At 35.2% G+C, this 16901-nt stretch overlaps 1 protein-coding gene across 1 annotated transcript in view; it reads left to right on the plus strand.

Annotated features, from left to right (window-relative positions):
• kcnq4 (potassium voltage-gated channel subfamily Q member 4) overlaps positions 1-16901 on the plus strand; it is a 120588-nt gene that overhangs the window by 94220 nt on the left and 9467 nt on the right. The window contains exons 10-11 of the mRNA XM_073931918.1: positions 4955-5181; positions 8104-8203. Coding sequence (XP_073788019.1) covers positions 4955-5181; positions 8104-8203 — 327 coding nt within the window. The remainder of the gene's footprint in view (positions 1-4954; positions 5182-8103; positions 8204-16901) is intronic.

A 16901-nucleotide genomic window follows, 5' to 3' on the forward strand; every position in this document is an offset into this window, starting at 1 on the left:
TATTATTTGCTGTCATCATGACAAAGATCAAACTAGAAATAAGTTATTAAAACTATTATGTTTAGAAATGTGTTGGAAAAACTTTTAAACAGAAATTGGGGGAAAAAAACAGGGGGCTAATAATTTAGGAGAGCTAATAATTCTGACTTCAACTGTATATAAATAAATGTGTACCAACACATCCTTTATTGATGGTCATCATGTCTGGGTTAAGGATATTGTTCATTAACTGTGAAGGCTGCACTTGCTCAATAACAGCTTAGTGATCTGCTCTTTAATCTGTGAGAGGCTGATCAGAGAACAGAAAAATGTGCATCTCTTCTGAATGTACACAGATGAGGCCTGCATGTGCTCACGGGACAAACATAAACCATGCGCTCGTCTGTATAATCAATCACCTTTCTCCATGGTTTATGTCCGTTTTACTTGACGGTTGTTCTCAAGAAGCTAAATCATGAATGGCATGTAGCATTTGAATGCAGGAATATCAATACATTTTGGGGGGCAGAGATGTTAAGTATATTGTAAGGAAAGGCGTGCATGTGAGATTCATGTTTAGAGTCATCGTTACGTATTTCAGTGTGTTTTAGGCATGTGTCAGCATGCTAAAAGTCATCTGGTGCATATTTGTGAGTTGCTCTGCGATAAATAAATGATAAGCATGAGGTTTGTGACCTCGACGTGCATGACATGAAACAATATTTTGGAGATTAGGACTGCAATTAGCACTGCAGAGATCATTTTAACGGCATGTCGTCATTTTAAAGAAAGTTATGGATTTAGTTTCATTACAATGTTTTTTCTTAAAAACACCTACATGAGCATGCTTGTGCATCGCTCTGTGGAGTATGTTGCTGCTCTTTTTTGATGGCATGCTACAGGTTAATACACCCTCACACCATATTCAGCTTAAAGAAATAGTTCATTCATAAATGCAAATTTCCTGTTAATTTACTCATCCACAGGTCATGCAAGATATAGGTGATTTTTTTCTCTTCAGTAGCAGATTAATTAAGATCTTGAGGTGAATCTTTGGTTGGTGATTCTTAGGGCAGTGAATGGTGAGGTTTTTAAGATTAAAAGTAATTACATAGTCCAAATCAACAGCCATGGCTCCCGATGACACACTGAGCTCTTGTGAAACGATGGCTCTTTGTAAGAAGTTAAACATTATTTCAAAAAGGTGTGCTCCACAGTGTCTTTAAGGCTTGCTTGTGTTTAAAAGATGCAAAGAAATTTGTGTTCATGCTTCATTTGTAGAAAATCATGTTACTTTTTTCATATATCGACTTTGATTATATACAGCTACTCAGCTAACATTTAAACGATTTTTCCTAGTTCCTCTGAAAGGTCAGCCCTCAAGAGGCTCTGATTGCTCAGCTAACATAATGTTTTGTGGTTCACGGATTGGCTCCATGTCAAGCCCCTACAAGCATGCGCTTTTGTGCTGCGTAAACAGTCAAGTCAGAGCAGCTGTTAGCAGCGACAGCAGCCTGAATCTGACAGAAAAAATAAGAGCATACAGCCAAACCTTACGCCTGCTCTCTAAAATAAAAACGATATATTCGGAATAAGCATGTGTAAGTAATATGAAACGTTCTCATATCTTTTGTGAGTTTGTAATTTGAGATGTAGAATACAGTGAACGCGTCCGCATGGAGAGACTCTGAGAGCAGCAGCATAGAGACACTGCAGCGCTGCTGAAGATTGTGGGTGTTTACAGCAGTTTGACTGGGAAATATGAATTTGTATCTAAATTGCTAGCAGGGCCAAACAGCATTTCCCATTGTTTACATCATAGTTTACGTCCTGTGATCAATTTTAAAAAATAAAAATACAGGTTGTGGCTCACAATCCACAGCTTTGAGTTTTAACCAAAATCCAGCACTGAACTGGCAGAGATTCTGGAAGATGTCCTTTGTCAAATGCTAGAGCTATATATTTTTTATAATTTTCTAGAACATAACTTAAATTAAACTGTAAGCACTTCTCTCTTTGTGTCGTGTCCTTTGGAAGCCCAAATACATCAACAGAACACGCTCTGTGAAAATAGCAGCGTTTAGACTGCATTTTAGCTTTCTCTGCTATAACCTTACATACAATTTTTTGTAGTCCCCAAAGTTCATTTGCTGTAGGATTTGCTGAGACAATTCTGTAAAAGCCAACGTCTCCCTTTGCATTGAACTTTGAGCGTCTTACATTCAGAGATGTTGTTTATGTTCACACAGCTACATTACACATCAACTAAAGTTTGAAATATGAAATTGTAGTGGACCACCCCTATAAATAATGTGTCGGTGATCTTTGGGTAAGGGATTCATGAGAATAAACAGCAAAAATCAGTCTCAGAAAATGTGGTAAATAAATTAAAAGGTCTTTATTGACATGGCTATTTCTTAAAACTGCACCTAGGCATTTAGGCAAACATTTGCCTTTATCAGGGTAACAGTTTCACTGACCATGTCAATAAAGGCTTTTTAATATTTTTTCAACATTTTCCGAGTGGCCTGGACTGATTTTTGTTGATTATTTAGAATATCCTTAGCCTTTATCCATATCCTGGTCAAACAGATCTCGGCGCATGTGTAGTCTGATTGTACACTTAAAAATAATTTTGCATCTTGTTCAAACTAGAAAAAAAAAAGAGCTGAAACAACACAATTCTTGAGATTATTTTGGTACAACTTAATTGTTCTATGTTCACTTGCATTTTTTGAATAAACTTAAAGGATTTGTAAAGATTTGTAATAAATTGTGTGGAACCCTGCATTTTTAAAACATAGTCCAGTTGCTTTGATGACATATGTGTGAGAGCTGGTGACAAAATCACCAATATCTATCAGCCATTGGAGTTCAAGCAGACTTTTCATCATCAAAAGTGATCGGACTACAGTCGGACTACAGTCACACATGGGCCGAGATCTGTTTGACCAGGATTAAAGCTAATTACATTGTAAATAATGTTAAATTTTTTAAACAGACTGATTGTTTCACTTCACAAGACCTCAATGTTTCATCAGGAGGCATTGCTATTGATTTTGACTCATTGTTACAGTAGGTGTTTATTATTAATATAAGAAAGTCACCATTCACTGCTATTATATGAATCAACAAGGACTACAAATTGAACTCAAAATCTTCTTTAATGTTCTACTGAAGAAAAAAAAAGTCACCTACATCTTAGAAGACCTGTGGGTGAGTAAATAACAGGAACTTTTCAATTTTGGGTGAACTATGTCTTTTAAGTCATTGAGCCTGATATCTGCTAATGCTCTATTTAAATATTAATTCAACTGATTATATGTGCTCATACTAGATCTTTTAATTAAAAATTATGAAAATCTGTTTTCTGTCTTGAAATTACGTATGAATTAAGAATAAAACATGAAAAATAACTTCAACATATAATTAACTTTAATTTTTCTTGTTTTAAAGATTTTAGGACAATAGAGCACAACAGTTTACTCAGAAATATAAACTCCATTCATTTTCTCCTTAGGAAATTTTGTTACAAAAACTCAGTAAAGAATATTAAATTATATCAGATTTAATGTTCACATGCCAACATTTATTATTAAACTGAAAAATCAGTTAAAATAGGTGAAAAAACAAAATTGAAAAAAGAATAACTAAATAAGCTTTAATTCACCAATGGTTTTACATATTAAAATAACACATTACATTGGATTTTAAATTACACCTAATTTAAAAGTCACCTTTTCATAACATTCCAGCTTGTTTAACTGTTAACATATTGCCTGATAGAGGAACAAATAAGAAAAAAAATCTTTTGCTTTACATCTAAATGCATATGCTAATTTTTCATAAGCAATATTATCAGACATCTCTATTGGAAAACGTATTTTAAAAGTCACTTTCAAAGACAGGAAAAGTGAATGGAAAATAATAATGGTACTCTATAATTAATTTTTTTTTAAAGTTTTTTTCTGCAGTGTTTCATTTGGAATTCTCTACAGTATTTTATAAAATATTTTTGTGATATTGTCTTAAATATTAAGACATCTTTCTCTAATTCTATGACATAATATGACATAGAACAGCATATATCCAACACAGGCTCGTTGTGAAATGTACCCCGTATACATTTCTTGAGAGCACTATTTATGTAGCCAGAGATGCGTATGGCTATATTTCATCTTTCAAACGAACACTACGATGCTGCCAACGACTTTTGTTTTTTATTTCGCACTACTAGCAGACCACTAACGTCCATGTGTATGACTTTTCCGCTGTTACCAGATTGCCCAGTAGCTCGCAGCATACGGCAGCAGATTTAAGACGCAGAGCAGAGTTGACTGCGACAACGAGGTTTGAGTCTAGGGAAGACAGAAAGCAGGTGAAACAAAAGCCGAAAAAATAAAATAAACAATTAAATAACAGGGTGAGAATGTGGTAAGATTTGAAAACATGGTAAAAGTCAGGTAGCTTTTCTTTTTCTGAATTGCTTTTGAAAACCCTATCGGTTGGGAAGGGACGAAGTGTCGGTCAATCAGTCAGACAGCAGCCTCTGGTAGATTTGCGCAAGAAGAGCAGGTGCGAATGGCACTATTAGAGATGTGAAAAAGCAACCTCTGATGGATTCACGAAAGCAAAAACTGCAAAAAAAACTTACCTCCAGGGACAAATTTGGCACTCTCCAGAAGTGTACTCAGGGGTACATATCAATAATGAGCCCGGGTTGCATACTGTATATCCTTGATTTTCATTTTTCCCTCTTTGTGCTGTCAGTCTATTAACCTTACCTCCTGTTGACAAGTGCTTGTTTCTTTACCTTTTTGTCTGTTTGTCTCAGCCAGTGTGTCCTCTACATATAAGCAAACAGTCTCTAAAAAACTATATTGCATTATAGAACAACTGAAATGAACAGCAGTGATGAGAAGAATTATTTATTTGCACGTTTGTCACCAAATCATTGCTGTAACTCTCTCTGCAGTGGGAAGATGGGCTTTCGTGACCGCATTAGGATGAATAATTCTCGCTCCTCTCAGGCCATCCGGAGCAAGGCTTCTCCTTTACCTCCAGGTAACGTGCGGTGTTCACCCAGCACTGAGAACGTCCCAGAAGCCACCAGCCCTGGGAAAGTGCAGAAAAGCTGGAGCTTCAATGACCGGACACGTTTTCGCACATCTCTGCGCCTCAAACCACGACCCGCTGCAGACAGTGAGTGCATCTGTTCACAATTACAGCACATCATCTACCTGTTTGTTATATTTTTAATGCTTTGTATGCTTATTAAGTCTCATTGAGTTTTTTTTTCCTCAAATTTTGTTGTAGTGAGAATAACAGTTTTCTGTGTGATATCTAGTGATGGGAATATCGATATCGAATGATCGGCGCTATATATAAACAGCGTTACTAATGATGATACCTTTTTCAGTAATATGAATCTAATTAATTACTGTTTCCCCCATTACAACGCCATTACTGACAATAAAATACGCATTACTGTAATTAAGAACACTGAAGTGGTTTTCATGCGAGCAGCGTCTCTCTTAGACATCTCTTTCTGTAGGTGTAGGTGTGTGTCTCTCTGTGTGTGTGTGTGTGTGTGTGTGTGTGTGTGTGTGTGTGTGTGTGTGTGTGTGTGTGTGTGTGTGTGTGTGTTCAGGGCTGAGGTGAGAAACTTAACCAACCAGTGATGATGATTGGTGTGTCTGTGAAGGTTTTGTAACTGAGAAGGTGATGATTGGCTTAGATTGCACTTCCATCCTTCGCCAATCAGAGGCAGAATATAGCGGGTGTTTACCCACAAGCACGTGCACAGTCAGTGGCTCGTGGAAACGACCAGGAATCAGAACAATGGCAAATCCAACAAGTTGAAAGGTAGTGTTTGTAAAATGAAAATATAAACACTACTTGGATTAATGAAGGGACTATGTCGGAAGGAAAATAAATGAATGAATTAACTTTTCCCTCATTGAGGTGAAAGGCGAGAATGTTTATGTATTGTGCAACTTATGGCCTGGAAATAAGAGTGTCTCTGCATCAATGACAAGCAATTTTATTCTAATGAAGCGCATCACATCGTCACATGCCGCCACAAAATTTGTGGCTACGCAACATGAGCTAACAATAGCTCTGCTACCAAAGGAGGAGACGAAGCCATGATGTCAAAATAAATATAACTTCATTTTTCTCCACCGCAAACACTTATTAATCAGACAGAATTAAACAAAGTATCTAAATATTAGTGGTGTGCCATTATCGCCATTGATCTAGACTCAAAGTTGGGTTGGGAGCTGGGTCTATTCTACGCAAGCTATGATGACTTTCACCTTGATATTTTATCAGGGATCTACTGCATACCTGACCGGTGAGTGCCCTTCTGAATTAAATCAGCAGGATGCCCTTCGGGATCTTTCACTTACTTCGAAGACACTACTGACTACGCTTACATAGACATCTGTAATCTAGTTATTTGCATAGTTATTATAATCTAGTGTATGTGTGTGTGTGTGTGTGTGTGTGTGGTGCTTTACTGTGTGGGTCTTGTTGGAAAATATGTGAAAAGTCCTACATGACGGTAATAGTTTGATTGCAGTGTTTATTTACATTTACATTTACATTTAGTCATTTAGCAGACGCTTTTATCCAAAGCGACTTACAAATGAGGACAAGGAAGCAATTTACACAACTATAACAGCAACAATGAATAAGTGCTATAGGCAAGTTTCAGGTCTGTAAAGTCTAAGAAGGGAAGTGTTAGTAATTTTTTTTTTTTTTTTTTTTTTTTTTTTTTTTTTTTGTACAGTTAGTGTGATATTCAAATAGGCAATTGCAGATTAGGAAGTGAAGTGGAGACTAAATAGTTGAGTTTTTAGTCGTTTCTTGAAAATAGCGAGTGACTCTGCTGTTCTGATGCAGTTAGGGAGTTCATTCCACCAACTGGGCAGATTGAGCGTGAGCGTTCGCGAAAGTGATTTTTTTCCTCTTTGGGATGGAACCACGAGGCGACGTTCATTCACAGAACGCAAGTTTCTGGAGGGCACATAGATCTGCAGAAGTGAGTGCAGATAAGAAGGTGCTAGGCCAGAAGTCACTTTGTAGGCAAACATCAGAGTTTTGAATTTGATGCGAGCAGCAACTGGCAGCCAGTGCAAACGGACTAGCAGCGGAGTGACATGTGCTCGTTTAGGTTCATTGAAGACAACTCGTGCTGCTGCATTCTGGAGCAGTTGAAGAGGCTTGATAGAGTTTATTTCAATAGTGCCACTAATATCTGCATACTCCACATCTTAATTCCATTTTAGTTGGCTTTTAGTTAGCTTATGTAGGCCCACAGTTCAAAATTGATGTTTAACTGAATAAACAGTTATTAAACACAAGTACATCTTATTGAACATCATTTATTTTCATCACCAATTATCAAAGTAGAACAGTTTCTCAAGCAGTTTGTGATGCATTTTGGAAACAGGAGATGTGCCCCTGGTCTAATGCGCCACCTGGCTTGAGAAACCTGTATTCAAAGACTTACTTTCTGTAATTGTTTGGGTAGCACACATATTCTGAATGCCTTTGGCAGAATTCAAATGAGCCATTTTAATTTAGATTTTTTTCAAGATTTTAGTGAGATTAATCTAGATTAAAAAATGAATCTATGCCCACCTATATAAATATTAGTTGAGGACATGCTGCTATTGTTTCTTACATTGTCCGACAACAACATTAAAATAGTGTAGATTAGTGTACAATTTATTAGATTTTTTTTAAGTAATGCAATAGTTACTTTCCCTGGTAATTAGTTACTTAATATATATTTATATAATATAAATATTATACTTTTATAATTATTATAACAAAACTTGGAGCCACAGATTTTTTTAATGCATTATGAGGGTTAATATTTTCCCAAAAACTTTACTACATTTTCCATCTTGAGGATTTTTTCTTCATAATAAAAAAAAACAGATTTAAAATAGAAAGCTTTTGCATCATTACAAAGGTCTTTACTGTCATTTTGGATCAGTTTAATCCATCCTTGTTTAAAAAAAGCATCAATTCTTCTTTATGAAAACATACACCAGCCTCAGTCTTCTGAACAGCAGTGGATGTTTGTGATTATTATGTCTTGTTCTCTGCCAGTGGAGGGAGTCGGAGAAGAGCACACTGAGGACAAATCTTACTGTGACGTGGCCATGGAGGATGTGATTCCCGCAGTGAAGACCCTGATTCGAGCGGTTCGGTGAGTCCTAAAGCTCCCTCTCAGATAATGTCAACATGCACACATCAGTGTGAACTAACGCTCGCTCTTTTGCAAAAAAAAAAGAGACCTCACTATAGAATCTGCACCGTCAGCCGTGACCTTTTCACTGTGTGGTTATTACATCAGTTGACCGTTATGGAGACAAAGAGGGGTTAGACTCATAGAGGACATGGCAACCTCACTACTTCTTGCTTAAACAGGCAGAAAGTAATACAAGATGTGCTAAAAATACGGTCAAGTTCTTGCTGAGAGTTGTTGAGCAGCTGCTCTCTGATTGGTTGAGAACAGCTTGTGTGATGCTTTAAAAAACCCTGCATTTAAAAATAAATATACAAAATGAAAATGTACATCTGTGACTGACAGACACACATCACAATATACTCATACATAAAATACATACACTTACCGGTTTTCGTTCCTCAGCACCAAACCTGTATACACTCCAAACAAAAACATTTAGGCAGTCAGTGATAAAAATCACTGTTCTGTTGTTTATATTGGTTATTTTTTGTGTTGTATTTTGAGTTTTGTATGCATATTTACGGTTCTTTAACACCTAGGACTCTTATTTTGATTATTTTTGCAATTAGGGCATGTCAAAATCCACTTTTGCTAATTTAAGGACGGAAACATCCGCTTTGCGTCATGGCGCATGGTCTAAAAGGGTTGAGCTTATTTTCTTAATGAGTTATTGGTGTGCTTTGAGAATAAACCAATCAGAGTCTCATCTCCCATTCCCTTTAAGAGTCAGTTGCGTTGCACCCCTAACGCGTTGGCTATTTACATGGTGGACTTAGTAAGTGGAAAAACTGAGCATTTCACTAGAGAGAAAACAGTTAAACAGAGCATCTGCAGCGCGAGAATGAGAGATAAGGCCTCATTATTATCTACTTTCACTTTCGCTCTCGTCGATAGGGAAACCTTGTACACACAGACATTAATTAGCCTATAAATAATTAATTTAGTTTGTTTAGCGCAAAAATTTGTTTTTAAAACTATTTATCAATTCAGTTCTAATTTACGAATAAATAAACAATAATAACGAAGTGTGGTCAAAAAACTGAGTTATATCCAAATACACATGCTGTGCCCCATATGGTCAAAACCTGACAGGTGGGCAAATCTAAGCTTTTTTTTTTTTTTTTAAACAAATATAAATATGCATACAGTATAATACATAATACTGATAATAATGATACTATTATACAAAAGCAAATTGTTATGAATAAATTGAAAAAGTTCCACGAGATGAAGAAGGCATGAAAGTTTGTTTTTTATATTTATGTAGGCTAGAAAATAATGTTTTGTAATATTTAATCCTTTATATATTTATCCTATAGGCTATATATCCTTATATCATATATATATATATATATATATATATATATATATATATATATATATATATATATATATATATACCCTTAATATTTTAATTCTTTTTCATATGTAAAGATATTTGCGTATTGCTGTACACCCTGTCTGTATTAAGCAATGTGTAAGCGAGGCGTACAACTAACTATCTATATTAACCTTCTATTTAAGTTCCTCAAAATAAATCGTAGAAACAATCGTATTGCCAAAACAATCGTAGAAGCAGTTTTAACATGAAGTGACACAACATCTGATGTACAGATACCACTGGCACATGCCACTGAGTGTAGTGACACTTCCGGAGGCATGTCCAGTTTTCACTGTCATGTGTCACTCGGTGGTGGCATGTGTAGTGTCCTGTGTCACTCAGAGTGTTGTGCTGCATGTTGCTGCAGTGACATCAGGCCCGGATTGGCTAATCAGGAGGACCTGGAGAATTCCCGGTGGGCCGGTCCGTTTTTTGGCCGCTAGGCCCAGTGTCCCTAGCTGCTTGCACTCTCAGCAGTCGCACTTTTTTCATTTATTTATTTGACCATAGCTTCACTCTTTTTATTTATTATTTTGCCGCAGCTCCGCTCTTTTTTTTATTTTCTCAAAGCCCCATGAACAAAATGCAGCCTGCAGGATAATGATGATGTAACTGTCATTCCACCCCAAACAGCAGCACCACAGTGAATATAAGAATTTGATTAATTAATATTGATGAATATTACACCTGCTCAATGAAAATCAGATGTTTCTCTAATTTGTTTCATTACAAATGTTCATAACAAATTACATTTGTTAATTCATTAATTTATTTTATTATTTATTTATTTTCATTTCAAGGTATTTTAAATAATATGCTTTATAAAGTTATTTTAAAATAAAGTTAGAATAAATGCATGTTGTAAATACATAACATATATGGATGTAAGATAATAGGTGTCATTTGCCTTATCATTTTTTAAAGTGACATTATTTCTGACAAAAAAGGGTTTACAAATTGCCTAATTTTGATCTTTATTGTAAAAGAAACAGTTTGAGGACGTTTCTGTTTTCAAGATTTAAAGAACTCAAAACACCAGAAGAATCCCTCTTAATGTGATAAAAGTGTGTGAACGCTCATGTTTGCGCTGGTAAACGTTTTACATCTTCTTCTCCTGCTGTTGACCAGTGGTTCAGCGCAGGATCAGGTTTCTTTGGCTGAACAGATTGTGAAAGCAGAGCTCCAGGTGTGTTCAGACTCACAGGTGCATCGTTTCCTGTTATCTGGGCGAGAGATTCTGTGTTTTACATAAGAGCCCTTCGATAAGATTGATGTCTTTAAGGAACAGGCAAATTTTAGCTTCACTGCAATGCTGAGGTTTCACTTTTGTGGACGTCCCACCGTTTATCAGCGCTGCTGCACAAATGTGGAGGGCGGACCTTTTAGGCTTATGCAGAAGAAAGAATCGGGAATGGGCTAAGATCTGATTTCCCTTATACAAAATACTTGATTAACCTTCTGGATAATTTAGTTTTATATTTCATATTTTGTTTGTTGTGTTTTTTTTTTTTTTGTTTCTGCATATTTTTTTATTTATTTTATTTATTCATTACACTAAATTTCATTTCATTTAAATGTCATTTCATTTCAATATTTTATTTATTTTACTTTTTTTGGTTTACTGAGAAGATTCCCACACAACACATATTTCTGCACACTAGTCTTTTTATTTTATTTAATTTAATTTAGTTTTATTTTATTTTATTTATTTTAGCAGAAGATTCCCAAATAATACATATTTACTTATGTACATGTGTTTGTTTCATTTCATTATATTTATATATATTGATATATTTTATTTAGTTTTGTTTTGTTTTTAGGAGACAATACCTCACAGCACTTTTAAATACCTGCTCTAAAATGAACATTAAATATATTTCAACACATATTTCTGCATCTTTCACTAAACATTATTTATTTTATTTTATTATTTTTTTTTTTTTAGGAGAAGATTTTCACACAACACATATTTCCACACACTAAACTTTTTTATTTTTATTTTATTTTATTATTTTATTATTATTTATTATATTTAATTCAATTACTTTTTTAGGAGAAGATTCTCACGCAACACATTATTGCACACCAAACATTTTATTTTATTTTATTTTATTTTTTTTATTTTATTTTATTTTATTTTATTTTATTATTTTTTTAAGAGAAGATACCTCACAACATTTTTAAAATACCTGCTCTTAAATCAACATTTAATGCATTTTTTCAAACTAAACTAATTAAACATAATTTAATTTAATTTAATTCATTTTTTAGGAGAAGATTCTTACACAACACATATTTCTACACACTAAACAATATTTTATTTTATTTTATTTTAGCAGAAGATTCCCAAACAACACATATTTACTTATTTACACTTATTTATTTCATTTCATTATATTGATATATTTTCATTTTATTTAATTAATTACATTTTTCCCGGTTTTATTTTGCAAATCATTTAAATATCCTCACCTTACATCTGCTTAATCATTAAAAACATTCCCTTTTTTGTATATAGCCATTCCTATGTGTTTGCATGTTTCTCTCTACCTCATATAAAATATGAGGGCTGATATTCGCACATGCACCTATTCTTAGAGAGCCCATCTCAGATGCATCTCTAAAGCTGACCATATAATGATACACCCATACAGTGCGTTCCGTCAACCCAGCGAGTCAGCATTTTAAACAAACCCTTGGAGGATGGAAATAAATGGGATTTCTTTTTTCTTCTCTCCTTCACTTTTTCCCTCACCCCCACCCTTTTTTGTATCCACACCTGAGACCCGCCCTGGCAAAATATGCAGCTACCTGCAAAATGAAAAGGCGAAAAATATATATATGCAGACAGCAAAAAAAGCGTAAAGTCTGGAGTCATCAGGAAACTTGTTTGTTGTTGTGTGTGTTGATGTGAGCAGATGTGGACTTCATCTGAAACTGCACCATCACCCGGCCAGAGATGCACAGCTCAACACTTACTGATGCTCACGCAAGCTGTTCCTGCAAAACAATGCCTCTTCTTTACAAAAATATAGAGAAAAGAAAAAATAAAGAACTTCTAGAATTTACCAGCTCAAGTAAAAGACTTTTCTCCAAGCTCGGTTCCCCCCTCTGCTGGATGCTAAAAAAAATCAATGGCCTGTTTAGGATGCGCTTATATTGAAGACCGAAGCTGCATTTTCCTTCGTCTTAGTCCCTTTATTCATCAGTGGTCCCCACAGGGGAATGAACCGCCAACTTATCCAGCATATGTTTTACACAGTGGATGCCCTTCCAGATGTAACCCAGTACTGGAAAAACATCCATACACACACATTCACTCTCATACACTACGGCCAGTTTAGCTTATTCAATTCACCTATAGTGCATGTGTTTGGACTGTGGGGGAAACCAGAGCACTCGGAGGAAACCCACGCCAACACAGGGAGAACATGCAAACTCCACAAAGAAATGCCAACTGAGCCTGCCGGGAATCGAACCAGCGACCTTCTTGCTGTGAGATTACAGTGCTAACTAATGATAATTAGGTTTATAAATAGATTTATGTAACAATAGAAAAATGTGTAAAGTAGTAAATGACTTAATAACACAGATATTGGGATGTTTTAGGATTATTGTTAATCCTAAATTAATCAATTAAATATTTTTCCTTTTATATTTTCTGCATGTATTTTTATTTATATTATTTTTTAAATATTAATACATTATTACTACATTTTTTAAATATAAACACATTATTAATGTGTTTATTTATTTTCATATGTACTTATTCCTGCATTTTTATTTATTTCCGTATTTATTTATTTTTTGAATTTCTTTTTTACACATTTCTAAACTTTTTTTATGTCATCCAAATCAAAGAAAATCCTAAACATTTTTTTTCTATTTTTTGTTTCTATTTTGGCTTTCATATATATATTATTTTTCTCCTGTATTTATTTATTTATTTTTGCTTGAATTTAATTGAATTTTTATATATCATTATATCTATATTGGAGACACGGTGGCACAGTGGATAGCACAATCACCTCACAGCAACAAGGTCGCTTGTTCGAGCCTTGGCTGGGTCAGTTGGCATTTCTGTGTGGAGTTTGCATGTTCTCCCCATGTTTGCATGGGGTTTCCTCCATGTGCTCTGGTTTCCCCCACAGTCCGAACACATGCGCTTTAGGTGAATTGGGTTGGCTAAATTGTCCGTAGTGTATGCGTGTGGTTGGGTGTGTGTGGGTGTTTCCCAGTGATGGGTTGCAGCTGGAAAGGCATCCACTGCTTAAAACATGCGCTGGATAGGTTGGCGGTTCATTCCGCTGTGGCAACCCCAGACTAATAGAGATACTAAGCTGAAAAGAAAATGAATAAATGAATAAATAATTTTTTTCATTAGATTTTTCCATTTAGTTATTTGACTGTTTGTTTATGTTCAAATGTAATTATTTACGTGTTTATTTATTATCATATTTATTTATTCCTGCATTTATTTATTTCTGTATTTTGGATTTTTTTACTTTTAAAAACGTTTTTAGTGTCATCCAAATCTAAGAAAATCCTAAATTTATATATATATATATATATATATATATATATATATATATATATATATATATATATATATATATATATATATACAGTGCCCAACATAATTGAGGCAATGTATTTTGGTGCATTTTAACAAAACAGATTTATTAAACAGATATATTTATTAAAATAATATTTTAATCACCAAACATCTTTAGAAATGGAAAGATAATACAATTACATTAAAGCTAAATATTGCACAAAAAAATGACAACCTACAAAATTTCAACTAAATTAGATTTTTCCTCTTTTTAAATTTGTATTTAATGTTTTTCTATAAAATATATGTTTAGATTTACTAGTTTTTAGACCGTTATTGTAAGTAATTTTTATTTTTTTAGTTAGAAAAGCTCCAGATTTGGCTTCAGAACCAACTAATCTAATGTATATGCACAAATATAATATTGTACAACTTCCTGCTAAAATATAAATTTAAAATAAACATTTGTGATGTACTCATATATGCTGAGCATTATATATATATTTTTAATTTTTTTAATCTTTTTTTGATGTCACCCAAATCAAAGTAGGCACACCACAGCTCCAAAAATAACATTTAGAATAATATAATAATATTATCTTCACCATGTCACCAGTATCATTACAGTAGCTACTAGCAACTCCAGCTGCCATTTTTTACCGTACATTTAGCAAAAATTTGTTTTACCGTGTAGGGCTAAGCTGTTTGTGGCTAACAAAAAATTAGCAGTGCAGTCAAGGACATTGATGTGATGTCATGTGAGTCAGAGATTCAGAGAAATCACCTGAAATATTATGATTTGATCATATCGGTTGCATAAAGTATCTGACAGGTTTTCTCTTTCTTGACTATCTATCTATCTATCTAGCAAAAGCAGTCCAGAGACTGCAGGTGTTTGTGTGTGTAATCGATAGGGGTGCAGCGGATCACAAGACTCACAGTTGGGCTCATATTGCCGTTTTTGAGTCATGGATCAGATCATTTTGCAGATCAGGGCTATAAAAAGAAGGAACAAACATAACTTTTGCTTTAGAACTGCATGAATTAAAAAACAATATAACATCAGCAATTGCACAAATAAATACAGATGAAACGTCACATTTTGACAAAGTTTGAAGATTAGGATTTATTTATCTTCATCATTTACTCACACTGAAGTGGTTCTAGACTCTTATCAAAGTGTTTATCTTCTGTTGAACTCAAACGGTTTTGTGTTCTCAAATGGAGCAAGTTCACAGTACTCATAAATATTCGTTTTTTTACTTTTCAAAACTCTTGTAGACTTGTATTTCAGCCTTTGCTTTGTTGTTTCTTTTCAAACACAGCGGCACGTTTCTTTCAAGCAGCCTTTTTAGCTTCTGCTTTTAGGCGTGCTGACACAGCAGATGATGCTGCTGAAGATGATTGACCTGGTTTTGATGAAGATGATGATCTTGAAATGTTTGATGCTGCACGCCATGAATAGTCTCAGAAATACTCTCATCAAAGTTCACACCATTGTCAAGATGGTCTTGTTCTCTTTTATATGGAATTTCCACTTCCTTTTGACTTTGAGCAATCCAAACATGCATCTCATCAATAAATCTTTTAAAACAATCCATTTTTGGCTGAAACCAATTTTCTTGTTCCACCTTTCTTTCTTCCACAGGCTGCAACATTTGCACTGAATCATTAGCTTGTTCAAACTCTTCAAGAGTATTAAGAAATGTGGTCAGGAGGCACTTTGCTTCGTCAACACCTCCAGTTTCAGATTGTCTTGATTTTATTTCATTCATTTTGCAGGTACATGCCCCCATTTTTCCTCTGCGTGCTCCAATAATCTTTGTTAAAGAGCCTTTCTCTGTCAAAGCAAAAGTCTCTTGTGCTTCATCCATTTTTCCAATAATTAAATCTTTGTACTCATATAGATATTGTGTCATCTTCCAGTCTATAATCACAAGCAAGCCAATCTTTTATCCAAAGTTTCCATCATCGAGACTTGTTACAGTGAAATCAGCAGCAGGTAAAGTTTCAGATGCAAGACACTTGCTTGAATTTCGAACCATTTTTTTTTTCTTGCTTCCAAAGCATGTTCCAAAACAAACAATTTACAATGTTTTCTCAATGTCCTCCAAAGGAGCATCTGAAAACTGCGTCTCTACCCACTGGCATGCTTGCTGATTAGGTTCAGCCCAATGACTGTAAAAAATATGGACGACGCGACAGCCCCTTTTCCCATTGAACACCTTGAGGGCAAAACGCCTGCTTGACGGGCACAAACTGTCGCAAAAGACTGCTGAAATTGGAGCCTTGACATGCGCAGAAGGACTGTCTGATGGAGCCAGAGGAGGAGCCGCGAAAATGAGCGGAGTCGAGCTTCCAATCAAACGCTTTATGTAAAATCAACCACGCCCCCGAACTTCTCAGCATGCGTTTGCTGTCATATCAACACAAATGGATGTAATAACGTTAACAAATATGAGGGTTTTATATATTCAATCGCGCCAGCTCCGGGCCACAGCGCATAACCTACTCGCGGCGTCGCGGGCTGATTCCGCCTCGCATGCGGCAGCGCCGGCTCGCTCGGCCGCCGCATCTGGCTCGATTGACTCGGGCAGTGAGTCCAGGCATCCGGAGTAGGTCCAGCAGAGGTAGTCAGTCTGAGCTCTGAGGGGTAAGTCTCCGGCAGGCGAGAATCTGGCTGGAACTGGCCCGAGTGTGTTTTGCTATCTGGGTGGTTA

Source organism: Danio rerio, chromosome 19, assembly GCF_049306965.1.
Source record: "Danio rerio strain Tuebingen ecotype United States chromosome 19, GRCz12tu, whole genome shotgun sequence".
Classification (NCBI taxonomy): Eukaryota; Metazoa; Chordata; class Actinopteri; order Cypriniformes; family Danionidae; genus Danio; species Danio rerio.